Here is an 18446-nt window from a genome sequence, read left to right as displayed (position 1 = left end):
ATTTTATTTTATTTTTCATTTCTGCCTGTGACCGTAAAAATGCTGGCAATCCCTAGGGAGTTAAATCCCAGCCTGCATCAGCATGAAGACATGCTCACTTTGGGGCATTTGGCAAAAATATGTTGATATTATGGTGTCACAAAAAAGGGGGGAGGGCAGTGCTTAGAATCAAGAACACCCAGGCTTCTCAAAAGGGGGTTGAAGGGGCTTGCTTTGCACACAGGTGTCATCTTGGGCATCTACTGTCAGCACAGCCTTCCTGGTCTAGATTGGCCAATAGTCTGACTCTGTGTAAGGCAGGTTCCTATGCTTCATTAGATCAAAGGCTGCATTCAGTGCCTACAGATGCACCAGGAGGTAGACAATATATATAATATTGCTTGATTTCAAAAACGAACAAGCAGCAAATCTCCAAGCAGATAAAACATCTCTAAGGAGATAAAAACATCAGAATTAAAATTTAAAAACAGGTATTAAAAAGAGTAAAAATCAATTTAATTTTAAAACCAATTTAATTTAATTTAATTAATTAAACCAACACAAATTTTTCAAGCATGAGTCAAAACATGGCTTATAAGGAGCCTTATAGTCGCGCTGGTTGATGATCTCCGGCGGGCTAGGGACAAAGGTGAGAGATGTTTCCTAGTTCTGCTGGATCTCTCAGCGGCCTTTGACACCATCGACCATAACATCCTTCTGGACCGTCTAGAGGGGCTGGGAGCTGGGGGCACTGTCATACAGTGGTTCCGCTCCTTCCTCCTGGGCCGTGTCCAGAAAGTGGGGGGGGTGAGTGTTCAGACCCCTGGGCTCTCACTTGTGGGGTGCCTCAGGGTTCTGTCCTCTCCCCCATGCTTTTTAATATCTATATGAAGCCGCTGGGAGAGATCATCAGGGGGTTTGGACTGGGTGTTCATCAGTATGCAGATGACACCCAGCTCTACCTCTCCTTTAAATCAGAACCAGTGAAGGCGGTGAAGGTCCTGTGTGAGTGCCTGGAGGCGGTTGGAGGTTGGATGGCGGCTAACAGATTGAGGTTGAATCCTGACAAGACAGAAGTACTGTTTTTGGGGGACAGGAGGCAGGCAGGTGTGGAGGATTCCCTGGTCCTGAATGGGGTAACTGTGCCCCTGAAGGACCAGGTGCGCAGCCTGGGAGTCATTTTGGACTCACAGCTGTCCATGGAGGCGCAGGTTAACTCTGTGTCCAGGGCAGCTGTCTACCAGCTCCACCTGGTACGCAGGCTAAGACCCTACCTCCCCGCGGACTGTCTCGCCAGAGTGGTGCATGCTCTAGTTATCTCACGCTTGGACTACTGCAACGCGCTCTACGTGGGGCTACCTTTGAAGGTGACCCGGAAACTGCAATTAATCCAGAATGCGGCAGCTAGACTGGTGACTGGGAGTGGCCGCCGGGACCACATAACACCGGTTCTGAGAGATCTGCATTGGCTCCCAGTACGTTTCCGAGCACGATTCAAAGTGTTGGTGCTGACCTTTAAAGCCCTAAACGGCCTCGGTCCTGTATACCTGAAGGAGCGTCTCCACCCCCATCGTTCAGCCCGGACACTGAGATCCAGCACCGAGGGCCTTCTGGCGGTTCCCTCATTGCGAGAAGTGAGGCTACAGGGAACCAGACAGAGGGCTTTCTCGGTAGTGGCGCCCGCCCTGTGGAACGCCCTCCCATCAGATGTCAAAGAGATAAAGAATTACCTGACGTTCAGAAGACATCTTAAGGCAGCGCTGTTCAGGGAAGTTTTTAATATGTAATGCTGTACTGTTTTTAACACTGATTGGGAGCCGCCCAGAGTGGCTGGGGAAACTCAGCCAGATGGGCGGGGTATAAATAATAAATTATTATTATTATTATTATTATTATAGGGAATCTGACCACTGATCCATCTATCTCAGCATTGCTTAGTACTGGATAACGGTTTCCAAACAAAATGGTAACACAGTCCTTTGCCTACAGGATTACAATCTATATTTTTATTTACCAGCCATTTTTAATGGCTATGTTTAATCTGCATTAAAGTTCTAGTCTGCAATCCTATGCCCATTTACTTGGGAGTGAATTGAATGGGACCAATTTATTGGGGGTGGGGAAGTACAGAGGCTGTGCTGTTGAGGGCTTATTGCTCGTTTTGCTAATTTGTTGTGGACATTGGTTTTTGTTGTTTTATTTGTATCTGGTATGGATTTTTTTTTAGTATTATTCTTACCTATCTCGCAGTGCAACGTGCAGCACAGCCCTCTCAAGTAAATTCAGCCATAAAAGTGGCCGGCAGAATGGTTTGTGTCTTACAGCCCAGCGCCATTGAACTGCATACTATTCCTATCTTGAGCGGGCAGTGCGTGGTTTAGTCACTCAATTATTATTAATTCTACACCGGGCATAGTTGCCAGTCTCAACCTCTGCTTTGCTCTCCGTGACTCTTGATTCTCCGGAGCTGATCTGCTAGCAAATTGGGGGGGGGGGGTGTTTTGTTTTTATAGAGATCTTATTCTTTGTTGGGAGAGGTTGTCTGAGTTTTATTATTTTAAGGGCGCTTCACTTCTAAGCAATGTGGTAACCAACAATATCCTGCAGGCTCCTCTCTTCTGGGCAGTACAGTAAGCTGCTGATGCCAATGATGAGTCAGACTGTTTGGTGCTGATGCTGCTGCCATTTCATCAGTTCTGTGATCTCGCCTGCATCTCTCCCCTTCGCTGCCCCTCCATCTTTGAAGCGCTGGGTATCTTTTTTTTCCGGGGGGGGGGGGGCATAACGCAAACAGGAAGGTGGATGTTCTCTATTCTCTTGGAGGCAAACGAAACCCACCTGGTGCTAACCAGATGTCCTTGAGAAGCATCCCTCCTTCCTCCTGACATATTTCCGACGGAAAGCTTCAAGGTAACTCCCCTGCCAGGTCCTTCGCTCCCCTCTGCCTCGTAAGAAGGCCCGGACGGGCTTGGAGCATCCGGCCTTCCTTAGGTGGAGAATGGAGCCTTGTTTGAGGACAATATTCCTAAGAGCCTTCCTCCTGCAGCTCTCCAAGGACCGGTTGCCTGGTGGATCCCTGGGGGAGCGCTGAGACAGCAGCCGGGAGGTCGTCTTGCTGACAGCCTTTTGTGGGGGCTTGGGGTAAAAACAAAAAAACCAAGAACTAAACAAGAACAGCAACCCACCACCGCCGAAGCCAGGGGCTTGAAAAAGAGGAGGGGCGCGCGCGCGCGCGTTTTCTGTCCTTGCAAACGGCAAGACCCCTTCCTTGGCAAAAATGAGAGGGGCGGCTCTTCGGCTGAGCGGTGTGACGGGCTGACGGTCAGAAAGGATGCGTTGTTATTGTCTTGCTTTAAAAAGAAATGTGCTGCTTTGGCTCGAGGGAAGGGGAGAGAAGGCGCTTAGGTGAGGAGTCTCAGACCCCCTGACCTTTCCGTCCACTTTCAGCGGGAACATTTGTGAAGTGTGTGTGTGTGTGTGTGTGTGTGTGTGTGTGTAGAACACCGGCAGCACCAGCCTAGGAGTCTACTCCCACGCGGCCACGTTCTGTAGGACCTGCCCCTCTTCCTCCTCCTCCTCCTCCTCCTCCTCCAGAGAAGACCTCCTGCGACAAGGACCGCGTCGCTTCCCCCTTTTTCTCCCCTGCTCGCTCGCTCTCCCAGGAGACGAGAAGAAGCCGCAAAAGGGGACGGAAGAGGAACGCCGCCCAGTGGCCGGTGCGTGCGCGCCGGCGCGCTCCCCAACCAGTCCTCGCTCTCCAACGCGGCGCCCCATCCGCCTTGCGGGCCGCCGGGAGCGCAGCCTCGAGTTGCTAGAGGTGGCGGGGGACCCTCCTGGGTCGGGCATGAAAGGCTTGTATTAGGCTCGCTCCTGCTTCCCTGCGCCAGGCTTGTGCGCCTCGACGGAAGACGCTGCGCCTCCGGCATCCGCGTGGTTGGTCTCTCCGAGGGCGAAGACGCAGCGGCGGCGGCACCGACACCACCACCACCAAGCGCCGGCTCCGGAGCTACCCCGCCTGGGGAAGGTGGAGCATGGAGGCCATTTGGCTCTACCAGTTCCGCCTGATCGTCATCGGGGACTCCACCGTGGGCAAATCCTGCCTCATCCGCCGCTTCACCGAAGGGCGCTTCGCCCAAGTCTCCGACCCCACCGTGGGTGTGGATTTCTTCTCCCGCTTGGTGGAAATCGAACCAGGCAAAAGGATCAAGCTGCAGATCTGGGACACCGCCGGACAGGAGAGATTCAGGTGAGGAGGAGCCACTTTTGAGGATGGGGCTTGGGGGCTGGGGGGGGGGGTGTCGTGTACGGATGGAGGGCGAGTGGCAGGTCGGCTGCAACTGCGTCCCGAGTTCTGCCCCTTTTACTCGGCGCCACCATCATAAACATCTTTGCTCTTCTGCAGAACAGCCTTCATTGTGAAGGATGGTGGAAGACCCGGACGGCTGGGTGGCGGTTTGATTTTGCTTTGTCGTTGAAGATGGAGGAGCCAGAGTAGGAGGGAAGAAGAGACACCTTGCTGCGGGTGGGGGGCCTTGGGGTGGGTGGGGTCCGGGTTCCAAGTGGGATCTCACAGCAGGTCACACAACAACACCCAGCTTCCTCCCCTCCCTCACCCCTATCCTCCTAACAGCTGTTCATTGAATCCTGAAGGGAGCCAGAAGCACAACAAAGGCTGCTGAGGAGCGCCCCTCCTCTCAAAGAATATTGGTCCATTTGGCTCCATGTTCTCCACACTGACTGGCAGTGGTTCTCCAAGGTTTCAGGCAGGGGTCTCCCCAGCCCTACCTGCAGAGCCTGGGGTTTTCTGGTAGCTCTGCTGCTGAGCTTCCCACCCAGCCCTTCCCTTCCCTCTCCATCCTCCATGTCTGGGCTGATACTGCAGAGGTTTTGTACTAGATTTATTCAAGAAAACTTTCCCACAGTGCAGATTTGTAGGCCACAAACAACCATCTTGGACAGGAAGAAAGAGACTCTGGCCTTAACAATTTCTCAGGGTCGGGCTTCCCTGTCCCACCTGCCCAAGTAAGGGTCTCCTAATGTAAAGAGAGAAGAAAACCAGGCCACTGGGGATCTCATATGCAGGCTTTCCACATGCGTCAAGGAGCTTTGATGCAGTGGTGCCTTCAAATAGAAGATTTCCTTCTCCGTATCTTCCCAAGTGGTACAGCCCCCTCCCTTGAGAGTACTGTACCACATGCCTGTAAAAACATCTAGGTCCATTCTTAATAGACACCAGGTGTGAGGAACATTTGGCTTTCCAGCTGTCACTGAACTACAGCTCCCATCAGCCAGTGGAGGGGGGTGATGGGACTTGTCGTTCAGCAAGTTCTGGAGGGCCAAAGGTTTCCTGCACCTGATATGCACATACATGAGCTACTCATTGAACAAGGCCTTGAGGATATAACGACTTCAGAAATTGTGTCACCATGAGGACTTTGTGGATTGTGGTCGCTTTCCTCCCCACAACACCCTTGCTAAACTATTTGGCCAACACATTTCCAAATCTTTCTCCATAACTAACCACAAGAACTATAAAATGTTAAGCTATGTTCCTGGATGCTGAATCTCAGAGCTATGTCAAGAGCAGGCAGCCAAACACCAAACTGGCTTGAGGGAGCAACATGTGATTTGCAGACTAAATGTTGCCCAGTCAGCAGATGCCCCTCCTGTCCTTTATCCTGCCCCATGATTGAAAAATGTGTTTATGAGGGACAAAGCAACCCTCTCTCACTAAAATAGCACTTCTCCACCCATTTCTGACCCTACATAAAGGAAGGAAGGAAACTGTGCACCATCTCATTCTTCCACGCCCCCTCCCCAATAAACCTGGGTGTGGATGTATAATTGCTTCTGTATACTTGGTGTCTCCATTCTCTTAGGTGAAAGCAAGCTACTGTATTTTTCCATGTATAACACGCCCCCGTGTATAAGATGCCCCCTATTTTTGGGGACACAAAATTAAGAAAATGGGGGGAGATTGCCCTTGTGTCTAGGACTACCCCCCTTTTTAACATTAGTTTTTTAGTAAAAAAAAACAAAAAACACCTAGTCTTATATGCGGAAAAGTTCCGTAATTCTTTATTACATTTGTATCCCACATTTCCTCCAAGGAGTTCTAAGCCAGTTCTGTCCGCTCATCCATTTTATTCACCCATCAACCCAACAAGGTAGGCTAGCCTGAGAGAATGATTAGCCCAAAGTTACGCAATGAGTTTCATGGCTGTGTGGGGATTTGAACAGCACATTGGCCTCCAGTGTCGAGTTTTTAGTGCCCACAAAACTAATAAACCTTCAGCTTAATAAATCTTGTGACTTTGTAACGCTGCTGTATTCAGACATTGTGATAAGCTATTTATTATGCTGGGAACAAACCTTTCACAGGCTTGCATGCTTCCCCTCCATTTCTGGCATGGCCTAGAGGAGGAATTTAGGAATTTTGCTTGCCCTCTACACATGAGCTACATTTGGACAAGGATGAAGCCAATCTCCAGTTGCTACATGAGAAAGAATGGTTTTGTTTCACTAGCGATTACGCTGCAGGATGCTTAATTAGACTGTTTCCATTTAGGATCACCAAGGGTTGAATTCTTTTTTTTTTAATGAAAAAACAAGTCCCATTCTTCCAATTCACTTTAGTTATGGAAACAGATGGAAATTCAAGAAAATGAGTTCAGAAACATATTTTTATTTATTTTGTTTGGTTCATTCGTCATTCATTTCTGTTGGGATCATAGGATAGGAGCTAACTCCTAGGGGCCAAGGTCCCTTCACACACCCACCCAATGAAATATTTAAGGGTGCTGGCACTTCACAAAGATGGTGGGCATTGCCATTCAAATGGGAGGTGCCGTGTCATGTGATCAATTATGTGGGTTGGCACTTACCTGCCCCCTATATTTTATTCAAGTTGCCCCCCCCCCCCCCCGGTTGGGATGAAATATAGAAAACAGCCTGGGGGAGAAATAGTACAGGTCAGAGAAAGCTTATAAAGAAGAATGGGGACAGAGAGCGGGGAAACTGACAGATATATATATATATATATATATATATATATATATATATATATATATAAAAATCTATAAAATAGATAACCTGTCCAATCTGTCTGAAGATTAGCAAGTCTGATGCTTAGAGTGGGTGAGGTGAAGAGGTGGCAGAATGCCTGAAAATTGCTTCTCATGCTTTTTGGAACACCCTCCATTGTAGAGTGTCCCCTCAGCCTCCTCTTCTCTCCCATCTCATTGGGAGTCCCCCGGGAAGCTGCTGCTGCCCCTCCCTGTCCCAAAGAGAGGTGCCTCCTCACACTGCCCCACAGGGGCCTGGGACGTACCTGTCCATTCCCAACAGCAAGGGTTGGTGGACTGGCTGCCTGGGCTCCCTCACCCACTCGCTTGCTTACTCCGAGGCCACCTCAGCTCCTGGCAACCAGCATCCCCTGGCCAGCCTCAGAGGCACTGTTCACCTGGGGAGCTTGTAGCCAGGGCTGCTGCGACAAACAGCTGTGCAAGCCTTGGGGAGGCAGAGACACGAGAGGGTATTATTATTATTATTATTTGAATTTATATACTGCCCTATGCCCAGAGGTCTCAGGGTGGTTAACAGAACAAGATCAACATAAAATGCATAATATATATAATCAAAATAAAACCAACACCCCCCCCAAAAAAGAGCCACATTTTAAAAGGGCATAGGATGTCAATCAGATCAACCAAAGGCCTGGTTAAAAAGGAATGTTTTTGCCTGGCACCTAAAGGTGTATAACGAAGGTGAACTTCCCAGGGGAGAGCATTCTACAGATGGGGAGCCACTGCAGAGAAGGCCTCTGCTCATATTGCCACCCTCCGGGCCTCTCGAGGAGGGGGCACACAAAGGAGGGTCTCAGAAGATGATCTCAGGGTCCAGGTAGGTTCATATGGAAAGAGGCAGTCCTTGAGGTATTGCAGTCCTGAGTCATTTAAGGCTTTATAGGTCAAAACCAGCACTTTTAATTGGGCCCATGAAACTAATTGGTAGCCAGTGCAGTTGGACCAGGATCGGCATAATATGTTCAAACCGTCTGAATTCTGTACTAGCTGAAGTTTCCGAACTATCTTCAGAGGCAGCCCTACATATAACACATTGCAATAATCTAACCCTGAGGTTACCAGAGCATAGACAACAGTAGTTAGACTATCCCTGCCCAGATAGGGGTGTAACTGAGCCACCAGATGAAGCTGATGGAAGGCACTCCGGTCTACTGAGGCCACTTGAGCCTTGAGTGACAGCAAAGGATCTAGGAGGACCCCAAAGCTACGAACCTGTTCCTTCAGAGGAAGTGTAACCCCATCAAGAGCAGGCAAATTCCCACCCATCTGGTCTAGGAAACCACTCACTAGCAGTGCCTCAGTCTTATCTGGATTGAGCTTCAGTTTGTTGGATCTCATCCAGTCCATTACCGAGGCAAGCACTTCTGCTGCCTCACCTGAAGATGTAAAGAAGTAATAGAGCTGAGTGTCATCAGCATACTGTTGACAACATACTCCGAACCTCCAGATAACCCCACCCAGCAGTTTCATCCTCAACAATGTTGAGGATAGGACTGAGCCCTGAGGAACCCCACATTGATGGTTCCACTGGGTTGAAAAGCATTCCCCAAGCAACACCCTCTGGGAACGACCATCCAAGTAGGACTGGAACCACCGCAAAGCGGTGCCACCCACCCCTAGTTCAGATAGTCACTCCAGAAGGATACCATTTTCAATGGTATCGAAAGCCACTGAGAGGTCAAGAAGAGACATGTTTCCCTTCTCTCTCTCTCTCTCAACAGAGGTCATCATACAAGGCGACCAAAGCAGTTTCTGTGCCAAAACCAGGCCTAAACACCGATTGAAATGGATCCAGAAAATCATCTTATTCCAAAAGCATCTGGATCTGGTCTGTGATCATTCACTCCAGAACCTTGCCCAGGAAAGGGAGATTAGCAACTGGCTGGTAGTTAGTTAGGCATCAGAGGGAAGGAAAGAGGCCAGTTTTGCCTGGGGCATCCCTGACCATCATTCAAGGCACCCCACGGCACACTGGTTGAAAACCATTGCTTTGCTTAAAGCCATCACCCCGTCATTCGGCAGCAGGTTTCACAAACTATTTGCGTACTAAATGAAAAAATAAGAACATAAGGAGCTTTCTGCTCCATTCCCCCCTCACCCCCCGGTGCCCTTCAAGCACTGTTGAGACTACAGCTCCCATCATCACTCACCATTGGCCATGATGGCTGGGGCTATTGGGAGCTGAAGTGTAGTAACATCCAGAAAGCTCTAGGTTATGGAAGGCTCATGAAAAGCAATGCTTCCCTGACCAGAATACAATTTCTGCATGCAAAAGGGCACCTTTGGACATCTCCTTAGATTCATAGAGATGTGTGGAACCTAGGAGTCTATTGAGTGTTCTATATACACCATTCACTTGCCAATTCCTAAAACCTAGCCAACCTCTGTATACCACCTGCAGTGAGGCGGGTGGAGGGGTATGCATTGTCAAGAGTTTTGCTTTACAAATACCTCCAAATGACTCTAGTCTCTCCATATATTTTGAGGATGACTTGAACGAGCAGACTCTTGGCCCATCAGTTTAGTGGAAGCACAACCTGTTGGGAGAAACACCGAGACTTCATTGTCCTGTTTAGGCCTATGGTGGAATCTAGTGACAAAGGTATCTGCATCTCATGCAGAAGGTCCCCGGTTCAATGTCTAGGTAGGGCTGGAGAAAGACTCTTGCTTGAAACCTTGAAGAGGAACTGCCACTCAGTGTGAACTATACTAAGGCAGGTGGACCGGTGGTCAGCCATGATATAAGGCAGCAGCTTCTTATGTCCCTAAATTTTTGCTGGGCTGCACCATTTCAGATTGCATGTGGGGGTTGGCATGTTTGAACATGGGGCCAACATGAGGTAGTGGGCTTAGGTTTTGGAGCACCAGGCTTCACATCTCCACTCCCTGGGTCACCTTGAGTCTGTCACAGTCTCCTAGCCTAACTTACCTCACAAGGTTGTTAATGAGGATAAAGCAGAGGGCAAGATTCATTTTTATTTTTTTCTGCTCCTTGGAGGGTGGGTGGAATGTAGTTAACAATATTGCACCCCCAACACAAGTAAATAAAAGCCAGAAGTTCCCTCACATGTAGAAATCTAGTATATCAGGGAAAAGGGAAATATAACGGTATATGGAGTGGGCATTGAGTAATTAGACCTTTCGCTAGTTAATGTGGCCTTTTAAACCACAACAGGGGGTTTATTGTTTGTTACTATGGTGTGAATATTTGTGTTTGTCTACTGTAAACCAATCTCTGATCCTTGGATGAAGGGAGGTATAGAAGTTCAATTAATAATAAAATAAAACAACAGCAACAACAGAGCAGCATTAAGATATACAGCTTCATACCTGCAACTTGGAGCGGTATAGCCCAAGACAGAGTTACCGTGTGATTCTTCAAACACATATAAATTGCTTCCATACATCCATTTCTTCTCTTTCCTCCAGCCCAACATACATTGTATGTTACAGCCCACATGGTACCCAAGCAAATGGTCCTATTTCTGTAGTGAGGGTATACCCCCCAATTGTACACCTTATTTGGGGCGTTGCTGGTTTGAAATTGATCAGCGATTACTGGTCCTTTTTCTCATCACCTGTTTAGCTGAGATTTTATAAATGAGGAAACTGCTACTTAGGAAAATCTGGGATATTTTTTACTTTGCAAAATAGTAGATGTGGCCTGTGCAGAGCAGGCTTGGGACAGATGAAAAGTAAAACAAAAAAAGTGTTTATAGAGGGAATGAAACAGTCACATTTTCCAATGTCTTATGGCAACAGTGACATTGGAGTGGAATCCAGCCACTTTCTAGAATCAATTTCTAGACTGTCCATTGAAAGATAGAAGTACTAGCCACCGCAAACCCTGTGTTGCTCTTAAATTATTATTTTTTAAATCAGTACAGTTCTGAAAGGTTCAGTAAGTCTTCTTGATTCTATATTGTATTCAAACATAGAAAACCTGCTCCTTGGTCTTAGCAACCACCATGCAACTTTGGGACATAATATCTTAAGAGGTGTCCAGATTCATAATGCACAGACAAACAACTTTGCAGACTGTGTAAGAGAAAAAGATGGTGGGGTAGAGAATCTTTGTGTTGTCTTGTACAAACCCCCTTATTTTGCTGTGTAGCACAAAAGGGCTGTGTTCTGGGTGGATTTGCACCTAACTGGCTATTTCAGGTGCACGAAACCAGCCTTTGCCACCAGTGTTTTCCTCTTGAAAATGATTCTCATTTCCTTCCTTGGGCTGCTGCTCTCTTCCAGATCAATTACCAAAGCCTACTACAGGAACTCAGTTGGCGGTCTGCTCCTCTTTGACATTACAAACCGCAGGTCCTTCCAGAATGTTCACGAGTGGCTAGAAGAGACCAAAGCGCACGTCCAGCCTTACCAGATCGTGTTCGTTTTGGTGGGCCACAAATGCGACCTAGACACTCAGCGGCAAGTCACCCGGCACGAGGCTGAAAAACTGGCCCTTGCTTATGGCATGAAGTACATTGAAACCTCCGCCCGGGATGCCATTAATGTGGAGAAAGCTTTCACCGACCTGACTCGAGACATATATGAGCTTGTTAAGAGAGGCGAAATTACTATCCAGGAGGGCTGGGAAGGGGTGAAGAGTGGGTTTGTCCCAAACGTAGTCCACTCCTCGGAAGAGGTGGTGAAATCAGACAGGAGATGTCTGTGCTAATTGCTTAATGAAAGCAAGGAGAGATTATTGCTGAACTTTACTAACCAAAACATACCCTGCTATACAAACTTGTCGTGTGACAGAAGAGAATGTGACAGTAGTATGGCAAGTACCAATGCCTGGTGCTTTGAACCTCTGAAGAATAGAATCGTGAAGGGCTGTAACCCCCTGTTATGTAGGAATGAACCCAGATGCATGCTTATATTGTAGGAGATGGGGTAACGTTAAGAGCAGAAAAGATCCGATAGGGGTAGTAAATATCAGGGAATTTTACAAACCCTGTTTTAAATAAATCTGTCATTCAGTGCTTTGTGTTGAAGCCTATTAATATGAAACATATTCAGAGGAGGAGGAGAGATAGAAATCTTGGCTTATTATTATATATTTTTAGGAAGATTAAAACATAACATAGTTGCCATTCTTTTTATGAGAACTTGATGGTTAACACAAAGAGGAAAGCATATTTTGCAGAAGGGGCGAAGGCTTTCATGCCTACAATATTGCTGCAGTATAATCCAACTCTCTTTAAAAGGAAAGGGGGAAGTGTTAGATCACTCTTGTTAAAATGCAGTGCAATGAATAGAACTGTTAAAATGTGGTGCAATGAATAGAACACAGACTGGTGTTTTCCTGATCAAGCCAGACTTGGTGGTTCCAATTCCAGTAATTTGACAGACCAAACGTTTGTGCTACTTCTTCAGTTATTGAACTGGAAATGCTCCCCACTTCTGAATTTGCTGTAAAATCTGTTATCAGCAATGGTGAAATTCTCAGCCATATGCAGTCATACTGTATTTCTTAAATGGGAAATTATTTTATCCTAATTCAGAGAGGGATGCAGCCTTCTCACCAGTAGCAAGCTGCAGTGGGCAATTTTGGGTCATTTAAAATACAAACTTCTTGCAAATAAGGCTGGGGACGGAAGCAGGACTCATCAAAATGGAGAGCACAGACTTTTCCCAAAGAGCGGGAAGTGGGGTGTTCTTTGTTTTGTTTTGTGGGGTGAATTTTTTTTGAAAACAAGTTCAAAAGGACTATCTGAAGGTGAAGCTGAACAGCAGGAGAGAGAGAACTAAGGACGAGGGTGTATGGTTAGGAAACCCACAGGAAAGCGGTCAGAAGCACAAGAAGGAACGCTTTTACTTTGAAAGTAGAACTGGATAAAATGCTGGCCTACAAAGCTTCAAGTGGGCCTTTGTTTCAGGGTAAACTTGTTGAGTTCTGAATTAAGAAAGCAAGCAGTCCAAATGAATTAAGGTAAGCAATAACAGCCACCCTGAATACCTAGGAAGAAACTAATGTGTTGGCAAGATACACAGTGATATACATATGTGCAAAGAAAGGAAGCTTAATGTGTGTAATGGTCTAGATAGATATTAAGATGGAATAAGCCTGGAAGCAGGAAGGGGGAGGGGAGAGAGAGAGAGAGAGAGAGAGAGAGAGAGAGAGAGAGAGAGAGAACATCTGGAGAGCACCAGGTTGGGGAAGAACGTTGTATTATTATTTTGAATGAAATTAATCTATACCTTCACATGCGTTTCCACACTTTATACTTACAGAAGATCCTTTTAAGAGAACCGCCCACATCATTACTTTGTAAAGATGCAGGTGAGTTTGAACTGGAAACAGAATTTTAAGTTTGGCACAACAAAGGTCATATTAGGGGTAATGCTAATACCGATGTCTTTATTTTCAATAATTAATTGGGTAACTAGCTTTGTAATAAACACCACTAATATCCACCTTGAGACAGGGAGAAAAAGTGGACGAGGGGCAGTTTGAAAAAGCCCTCCCCATCAAGTGTGTGTGTGTGCACACACACAGGCACACATTTTTGGAGGGGTGACGTTTTTCAAACTAGCCCTCATCTACTTTTATATACATTAGCCCATATAATATTTTGCTTCTCGTCATGTGATGATAATAATTACACAAATAGTCACATGACATTCACTGCCAGCCAGGCTTTTGCAGACTTGCAACAGCAAAGGGATATGAACAGCATTTAATCTTGAGTCAAAAAATAGCTAAAAACAATCCCCAATTAATCTAGTTCATCCTGACTTCCACTTCCATTGGAGTTAAGGAGAAATGTTTGGCCCAACCCATACAGATATTACAAAGCAAGAATGCAATCAGTGAGGGAAGGGAGCCACAGACAAAATCAAAGGAAAATTATTATATTTTTCTGGGCTTGACATTAGGGTTGAACCCAGATATCAAAAGAGTTTTGAAGTTAATACCCTAGCAAACTCTAGGGTGGAAGAAAACTGGGGTTGTCACCCAAATAAAGTTGTTTTAGTCAATTTTATGAATTTTTATTGCATGGATTTCTAGAGATGCCTTGCTTAAATGCTGTTACTGCAAAAACAGCAGTGTATCTTGTGACACCTTAAAGAATGAATGAAAGAATGTCACTTTTTAAAGTGTCGCAGAACTCTGTGCTGTTTCAATTACAAGTTTCTAAAGTTTTCTAAAGAAAAAAGCATACATTCTTTTTAGTTCGGGGTGGGGTAACCTGTGGCTCTCTACATGCTGTTGGACCCCAAATTTCATTGGATCAGCCAGCATGGCCAATGATCACAGTTGATGATCTAAACTTAGAACTGACCCTGATAGTGAATGGGAGAAACTTAGCTCAGTGAATATGCCATAAATGTTTTAGACTAGAGCAGGGATGAGGGACCTGTGGCCCTCCATATGTTGGTCAGGGATGGTGGAAGTTGTGGTCCAACAACATGTGGAAGCCCAAAGATGTCCATATCCTTGTTTTAGATATAATGTATAGCAGTTTTAGAGAATGGACAGCAGGCATCATGGTTCTTCTGAAATGGCACTTTCCATCTATAGAAGAGCTTGCATTAGAAATTATTGTAAGATTAAATGACTACCCAATTAATTAGGGGCTCCTTTTTAGTTGATCAAAAAGCTTTCATAATCAATTAATCTAAGCAATTGACTTATGTTGCAGCCCTCTAGAAAAAACCAGTATCAGTTAATACTGAAGTTATATCATAAACATTGTAACCAAGTCTAATTTAAAACTTCCCATTTTCTGTCCTACCATAACTGAATTGAATTGAATATATATTTTATTTTAGATTGCTAAATTGCCATGTTCATTTCATTCCAGGCAGGTTCATTTTCAAACTTTTCATCTTAGAACACAAGTTTCCCTTTTTTGTATGATAATATTGTGGTCTTTCATACTATTTATAACCCAAATAAGATGGTGTTGCTGTTTCTTCTTCTTTAACCAAAGTCTTGGTGGTTCCTATTTTCAATTCTAAAAAACCCAGATATGCCTAGCATCTTAAGTGTGCAGCTCCTTGCAACTTTTATCACTTACCTTGACTTTATCTTTGTGATTTATTTATTTTTAGTACAGCAAAATAATTTATCCTTTTTAACTTCATAAATATGCTGCACAGGACTAATTCATATGCTAGCTGTTAAAATCTTGGAAGAATCAGGAAAGGGAAAAGATAGTACATCTTCAACCCGCGCATAGTTAAAACTATGGAATTCGTTCTCACAAGACATTGTAGTGGCCACTCTTTGGATGGCTTCTAAAGGGGAGAAGACTTATCAATGGAGGATAAGGCAATCAATGACTAGATTGGGCCTTTGGCCTGATCCAACAGGGCTCTCCTTACATTCTTATGTAAATTCTACACAACATACTTAATGCAAATGTATTGGCTCAAATCCAAAGAAAGTTAGCCATGATATTCAAGGACCGGCATAAATTAACAAGGCATAAATAAGTCACAACGGCACTTGTCCTGGAAAATTTGAAAAGGCAGGTGCCAGCATAGTTTGAATATTGGTCCTTAGATAGCCTCAGGATCTCGTGGTCTTCTGGGCTAGACGTCTTGGGAAACCCGATTTTGCACCTGTATTTGGTTGCTAAACTGAAGTCATCTGGCCCTAGCCTTGTGTTTAGATCACCCACCGGCAGGACCTTGGCCCTGGATAATCCGAAATCAGCAACTTAACAAAGGTTTCTAATCTTTTCCACTTGCTATCGATGTCATTATTTAAGCTAGTTGGAGGAATATAAACATTTATAAATAACACTTCTTCCCCATGATATAAGTAAGGCCATTGCTAGTTGGTCTAGGGAGGGCAGCTCTTTACAGATGGCATTTAGACACTGAGAAATCAAGATGTGAAGCCCCCCTTTTAGACTTCCTGGGCTTCTGCCCAGGATAGCCCTAATTGCATAAGCATAAAAACCTTCCAGAACTGGAGTTTCTGCCACCCATGTCTCTTGAAGGACGATGATGTTAAAGTTTTGGCAATAGAATGGAATATCTGTAGATTGAGAAGGAAACTCGGAGCGTTGTAATTAGCCTCAAATAGTTTTAGATAACCTCAATGAGTTTTGGATGGCTTCAGCAAGATTTCAAAGGGGCTTTAGAAGAGCCTCAAAGGAAGGGAGGATGTTTAAAATGCTGTCCGGCAACTCCCGGAGTCTTTATCTGGCTGGGATATAAGCTTGTTTTCCGGGAGTGTGTCTTTTCCCCTTATTATTTTTTAAAAGCTCCTACTCACTTTGCTAAGGCTCACAGGAGAGCCTCTTCAGAAACCTATCGTCCTATTGAGTTCAGAGCAGCACATTTAACTTACTCTGGATTTGGGTCATTCCACTGAATCCATTATGTTGACAACATGTTTATTTGGATTGGTACCAGCTTTCTGAAGTCGTAGAAAGGGGGCTCTCCTAAAATCCCTTTAACCAGAGACAGTAAAAGCATAAGGGCTTCTGTATGCCAAGAATGACCTCTCTCCTTCACGTACTGATGGTACAAACCTTAGTGTGGCTACTAAGAAGCAAGGCCAATTGCATTCTTCGCGACTCTCTCCCTGGTGTGTTTAGGACTGCAACCTTAATGTATTAAAATTTAGGTTCCATGAGCAAATCAGCATTGGATACATTTCAGTTCTACCCAACCCTCAAAAAGCACTCAAATACTATTTCCCTTCATGGCTTCAAACCTTTTAAGACATTTTTTATCTCTGTAAGGGTCATGATAAAAAAATCTTACTAATCAATTAATTTTCTAATTAATCTTACTCTTTATTTATCCAAAGTCATTCTAGTGTAGTGAGAAAACATTTTTAACAGCAAATAAATACACCAGGAAAAGTTATAGATTTATTTCTGCATTGTCATTAATTTGCCAAGTATTGATTTTTACCTCAGATTCAGGTATGTTTCAAGTTGGCTTTAAAAATGAATTCAGAATTAAACATTCTGCATAATAAACAATATTACTCACAATGGACCCATGTAAATTAAGGGACCTGCTCTGAGTAGGACCAACATTTGCTACAATTCTCTATTTATAAAACATTTATATGCTGATTTTTGGCTCTAAATTTTTTTGGACTGCCCTCCCTCTTAGCTGCAAAAATACAGTTGAATCCAAAAGAAAGCAACTAGCATGAAGAATTCCAGCATCGTTTTACGTCAGGATCCATAGACTAGCATACTGGCAAATTTCATTTTCCCCCAGTGCATTTGCTGTTTTTTTTTACCATAATAGATATAGTTCAACTGCTGCCTGCCTCAATAAATACATTTTAAATACATAGAGGGAATAAAGTTTGGTCATGTTTGGACTCTTTGATTTATAATGTATACTGCATTAGAGTTACAAAAGAAAGTAAAATGTATAGGAAATTTGATTGAAGACCTTTAAACGTACAATAATTCTGATCGAAATTCATGATGTAATCTCTTTCTAATGCCTTATATTTTTAGGCAACTTATATAAATGATCATCTGGGGAGGGGGACTTCCTCCTGTACAAATAGAAGTAGGGTTTGACTTTGTAAAATGAAAAACCTCATCTTTTTCTTGACTTGTTTTAGCATTTTGACTACTGCAAGATACACTGGAGGCTAATACTTTAAAAAAAGGCATTTTCTTTCATTTTCACTCTCTGGCAAAGACAGACAAAATAAAAGTAAGCCTGTTGGTAAACTCACAATCTCAGTCTGCATGCTGGATTAAAAAATAAATAAAAATCTCTCAGTACCTCCAGATTAAAATTATACTGTACACTTTCCCTAGCTTTCTGTTATATGCACTGTAATGAAATGTGACAAAAAAACCTCCCGCTGTATTTAGCTGTGTGTGAATGAAAACTATGCTTGTATCTAGCAAAATGGTTAATGTGATTATGTGACATTCAAAACTTGTAAAGGAAAATTCGTGTTTTTATTTCCTCTGCTGTTCCCCACCCCACCCCATTAAACATCTGTATACAGCAACCATGGTGGTAAAAAACCCAGTACAGAGTAGATTAATAATAAACATATGCACTGTTTTAACAGAATCCACTGGTGTTTTTAAGGTGCAGATATGAACAAGGTCTGTCTCCCACTATCCTGGGCATTTTCAAACTGGTATTCTTGTACAAATCCACAATGAACAAATTATTCTATAGAGCCAGGATGGGAAACAGTCCATTTGAATCACTGCCAAGGCAATGCATTGTGAACTACAGGAAAGTTGCTAATTCCTGTATTGCACACAGCTGACATTTTAACTGAAATCAAGCAAATTATGACCTAGGAATTGCTGGTAGATTAGACTGCTGCACTTCTGCAATGTCATTTCTGCAAGCTGCAGTTAAACTTTTGAAAATCTAGCCATGGAAAACATTTGCTGACAAATGTACATCCTATCAGAAATG

At 44.4% G+C, this 18446-nt stretch overlaps 1 protein-coding gene across 1 annotated transcript; it reads left to right on the top strand.

Annotated features, from left to right (window-relative positions):
• The first annotated feature begins 2631 nt into the window (after positions 1 to 2631).
• RAB39B (RAB39B, member RAS oncogene family) lies at positions 2632 to 18086 on the top strand. The gene is made up of 2 exons (XM_083722569.1): positions 2632 to 4225; positions 11313 to 18086. Exons 1-2 carry the CDS (start codon positions 4011 to 4013, stop codon positions 11737 to 11739), a joined length of 642 nt encoding a protein of 213 aa, XP_083578695.1. The 5' UTR covers positions 2632 to 4010; the 3' UTR covers positions 11740 to 18086.
• Positions 18087 to 18446: the final 360 nt, after the last annotated feature.

The sequence above is a fragment of the Podarcis gaigeae genome, assembly GCF_964106915.1.
Source record: "Podarcis gaigeae genome assembly, chromosome: Z".
In the NCBI taxonomy this organism is placed as follows: Eukaryota; Metazoa; Chordata; class Lepidosauria; order Squamata; family Lacertidae; genus Podarcis; species Podarcis gaigeae.
This window is presented reverse-complemented; position numbering and strand designations above follow the sequence as displayed.